Consider the following 4,190-nt stretch of genomic DNA (forward strand, 5'->3'; position numbering starts at 1 on the left):
CGGGGTGGGGGGGGGGGGGGGGGTGGGGGGGGGGGGGGGGGGGGGGGGGGGGGTGATAATCAGCCATTTTGATGAGTTTGAAATCAGTCTGTGGGCCTCTGCTGGTCTGCCCCCACAGCTGGTCAGTCTGCAGACCTCTACCGAGGTCCAGAGAGTGAGCAACACCTGAGGTCAGATCTGTTCAGACCCAGGTCAAGGGTCAGGGGTCAGGGGTCAGGGGGTGGTACCTGCAGAATGGCCACCTCGTTCCTCAGCTGGCTCTCCTGTTTGGTGGGGAACCTCATTTTGTCGATGATTTTAATGGCGACGTCTCGGCTGCTCTTCCGGTGTTTGCCTTTAAAAGTCAGGAGACTTTTCAGCTCAGACCACAGACAACAAGGCTGGTTTTTACAAACTGGTTGTTTTTTTACCTCCGTAAACGACGCCAAACTGTCCAGAGCCCAGGACGTCGTCAGCAAAGATCTGGTAAACTGAGCTGATGTCCTGAACCAGAGACAGAAACAGAGACAGAGACGTGACCAGACCAGGACTGACCAGGACCAGACCAGGACTGACCAGCCCAGACCAGGACTGACCAGGACCAGACCAGGACTGACCAGACCAGGACTGACCAGACCAGGACTGACCAGACCAGACCAGACCAGACCAGACCAGGACTGACCAGGACACTCACCACCTTCTCCTGTATCTGGCAGTTGGACACTGATACACTGAGACAGAGTTCCTCTGCAGGGACACAGACAACAGTGATGTCGTTCAGTTCCATGTTACTGGTTCTGGTTCTGGTGTTAGTCTGTAGACCGTCTGGTACTCACTCTGCTCCCTCCTCCGGCCCCCCCCGGTGCTGGTGCTGGCTTCAGGTGTGAGGGGCATCAGTGCCCGTCTAATGGCCTTCTCCCAGCTCTGGCTCACCTCCAGACCCGGGACCTGGTGTTGGTGCAGACCACCATCGTCCTCGCCCACGTAGTACACCGTGTTGGAGGTGGTCAGCTGGAAGCAGGGTGGGCTGAGCCCAGAGTCCTGCAGCGGCTCCACCTGCAGGACCTCAGACAGGGGGATCTCCTGAGGGGGGGTCGTTGAATCAACATTTCATTGATTCAAACTGAGGGGGAAAAAAACCCTCTGGTCCAGAAGCTGCAGCTGATCTGAGGTTCTGGTTCTACCTTGTAGAACTTGGCTCCACCTTCATTCTGAAACAGAGTCAGAGTCTTGGTGTCCAGTCTCCAGTAGTGTCTCTTTCTCTGTCAACACACACACACACACACACAGTTAGGCTGTTTGGACGTCTGTGTCTGTGTCTGTGTCTGTGTCTGTGTCTGTGTCCATCACCAGGGCGTCCCTGCAGCTGTAGTGGACCATCCATCCTTCCTTGACCACGGTGGAGTTCTTCCTCTTGGTGTGTCTGATGGACTGGACCACTCTCATCAGAGGGATGTTGGACACACTGGAAACAGCTACACGTGTTAGCGCCCCACATGTTAGCTCCCCACGTGTTAGCTCCCCACGTGTTAGCCCCCCGCGTGTTAGCTCCCCACGTGTTAGCTCCCCACGTGTGAGCGCCCCACGTGTTAGCTCCCCACGTGTGAGCGCCCCACGTGTTAGCTCCCCACGTGTTAGCACCCCACGTGTTAGCTCCCCACGTGTGAGCGCCCCACGTGTTAGCTCCCCACGTGTTAGCCCCCCGCGTGTTAGCTCCCCACGTGTTAGCACCCCACGTGTTAGCACCCCACGTGTTAGCTCCCCACGTGTTAGCTCCCACAGCTGGGAGGAGCTGCTTATCTAATGCTAACACAGTCACCTGGTGGCTCTGGACGTCTCCTCGTCCCTGTCGCCGTCCACGCCTGGGCCCCCCGTGAAGAAGAGCTTGTCGTCCGGGGGGGGCGCCTCGTCCTGCTCCTCCGTGCTCTGACCTCCATCACTGTGGACGTCGGCGTGGTCCGCCTCCATCGTGGCCTCAGAGTCCAGACTGGGACTGGAAGTCTCTGCAGAAAGACAGGAAGTGAGCCAGCTGATGATGTCACCAGCCAGCTGATGAGGTCACCAACCAGCTGATGATGTCACCAACCGGCTCGTCACCGGCTAACTGCTGCGGACGCAGGGTGAAGCGTTGATGAGGGCTCACCTCCGTTGAAGTGCGCCTCCCCCTGGCAGTCCCGGGGAGCCCTGGCTGCACACCTTTTATGGCAGTTCAATTTACAATCTGAGCAAAGAAAACAACAACAGGAAGTCATGAACGTCTGGTGTGGACCAAGCACCAAGAACTGTTTCAGTACAACCTGACACTCTGTGTGTGTGTGTGTGTGTGTGTGACCTTTACACTGCACCCCCTGGTGGAACAGTCCCTTCAGCAGCCGTTTACAGAGCTGACAGATGGTGGGACGGGTGTAGGTGTGGACGGAGAAGGTGTGAGGGACTTTAACTCGCCCCAGGACCATCTTCTCCATCCAGATGGGTCGACCGCTGAGCAAAGAATTGCGCTTGACAGCACCCAGGAGGGGGCGCTGGTGGGGGAAGAGTAGAACATGTTTAGAAACTGTTGGTTTCCAGAACATTTAGTATTTTAGCTGAAAAAACAAAAACTTGACAAAAACATCTGGTTCACAATTAGTCAATTAATCTGTGGGCCGTGAACTCACCGCCCCCCCCCCCCCCCGCTCCCTCTCTCTCTCTCCTCTTCAGTGATGCTAACAAACCCCCGGAGAAGTTCCTGAAAATCTGACCCCTGACGGTCCCTGACCCTCACTCAGAGAGTCAGGGACTCGAACCCACCTCCTCCTGTGAAACCGGGCTGAGTTCCATGGACTGAGGACGAGCGATGGACAGGACAGCGCCCGTCAGGGACACATTGGACAACCGTCTTTTTCTCACGTCACTGCAGTTGTTGGGAATCTTGAACGCACATCGTTTGTGGTAGTTCAGTCCACATCCTGCAGGGGGAGCCGAGGAGAAGGCTGGGTTATTAGTCTTTTTATTTTCACCCCCCCTCACCTCACCTCCCCTCCCCCCCTCACCTTCACACTTGAGCCCCTGTCTGACCAGACCCCACAGCATCTCCCCACAGTGGTCACAGAAGGCCGGGGCCTTGTAGGAGTGGACGGAGAGAGTGTGAGGACGGATGTGGACGTCCTCTGCCGAGGCCTGGGCTGGGACACACAGGAGCAGAGTGAAAAGACTGGAGGAGACAGGAAGGACTCCACGTTGGACTCCTCCTCCTCCTCCTCCTCACCAGACAGCACCACCTCCACCAGGTCGCCCTCGTGGATCTGCTCCGCCGACGTCAGCCGCTGCAGGACGTTGTCTGAGCTCAGGTCATGACGGAAGAGCAGGATCTGGTCCAACAGCCCCAAGAGTCCACACTCAGGAAACTGAGGGGGGGGGGGGGGGGGGGGCAACAGGAGGAGGACGTCAGAAGGGTTGGTCAGTCAACATCATGATGGTCAAACACCTGTTGTTGTTGTTGTTGTCGTCGTTGTTGTCGTCGTCGTCGTTGTTGTCGTTGTCCTTGTTTTCGTTTTTGTTGTTGTTGTTGTTGTCGTCGTCGTTGTTGTTGTCGTCGTTGTTGTTTTTGTTGTTGTTGTCGTCGTCGTTGTTGTTGTCGTCGTTGTTGTTGTTGTCGTCGTTGTTGTCGTCGTTGTTGTTGTTGTTGTTGTTGTTGTCGTCGTTGTTGTTGTTGTCGTCGTTGTTGTCGTTGTTGTTGTCGTTGTTGTTGTCGTCGTCGTTGTTGTTGTCGTCGTTGTTGTCGTCGTTGTTGTTGTCGTCGTCGTCGTTGTTGTCGTTGTTTTTGTTGTCGTTGTTGTTGGACTGTTCAGTGTGGACTGATTACTGTTGTTGAGGACAACCACTGGACTGAAGTCCAGAAAGAACGTTCTGGTAGAACCCGGTTCCACAGGAACAGTCCAGACTGAAACACAGCGACTCTGTGAGGAGACAGTTTCACTCTGCTGGACATTTGTCCAGATTAATAATCCCACCATCCTCCAGACCAGTCACAGATGAAACCAGGTGAGAAACACCGCCCTCTACCTGCTGAGGTTGGTACTAGTTAAATGTGAAACTACAGTTGCAGTTGTTTCAGACTGATCTTTTCACAGCTGCAGCTTCTGCTGGTGGAGCAGCTTCCTGTTTGGAGCCGCTCACAGGAAGTTAGCAGGAAGTTAGCAGCAGCAGGAAGTTGGCAGCAGCAGCAGGAA

The 4,190-nt window shown here is 55.4% G+C and overlaps 1 protein-coding gene across 3 annotated transcripts in view; it reads right to left on the reverse strand.

The window, feature by feature from the left end:
- Positions 1 to 4,190, reverse strand: part of LOC103381322 (serine/threonine-protein kinase D3) — an 11,318-nt gene that overhangs the window by 5,049 nt on the left and 2,079 nt on the right. Inside the window, exons 3-14 of one of the 3 annotated variants that reach the window (XM_025056745.1) lie at positions 3,227 to 3,365; positions 3,012 to 3,143; positions 2,770 to 2,927; positions 2,312 to 2,501; positions 2,123 to 2,200; positions 1,799 to 1,982; positions 1,330 to 1,444; positions 1,164 to 1,241; positions 816 to 1,062; positions 674 to 726; positions 411 to 483; positions 228 to 334 (exon numbers count right to left, since the gene is read on the reverse strand). In XM_025056745.1, the coding sequence (XP_024912513.1) occupies positions 228 to 334; positions 411 to 483; positions 674 to 726; positions 816 to 1,062; positions 1,164 to 1,241; positions 1,330 to 1,444; positions 1,799 to 1,982; positions 2,123 to 2,200; positions 2,312 to 2,501; positions 2,770 to 2,927; positions 3,012 to 3,143; positions 3,227 to 3,365 (1,554 nt within the window). The remainder of the gene's footprint in view (positions 1 to 227; positions 335 to 410; positions 484 to 673; positions 727 to 815; positions 1,063 to 1,163; positions 1,242 to 1,329; positions 1,445 to 1,798; positions 1,983 to 2,122; positions 2,201 to 2,311; positions 2,502 to 2,769; positions 2,928 to 3,011; positions 3,144 to 3,226; positions 3,366 to 4,190) is intronic. The other 2 variants (XM_025056746.1, XM_025056747.1) reach the window with 2 other exon arrangements.

Source organism: Cynoglossus semilaevis, chromosome 7, assembly GCF_000523025.1.
Source record: "Cynoglossus semilaevis isolate Cse_v1.0 chromosome 7, Cse_v1.0, whole genome shotgun sequence".
Taxonomy (NCBI): domain Eukaryota; kingdom Metazoa; phylum Chordata; class Actinopteri; order Pleuronectiformes; family Cynoglossidae; genus Cynoglossus; species Cynoglossus semilaevis.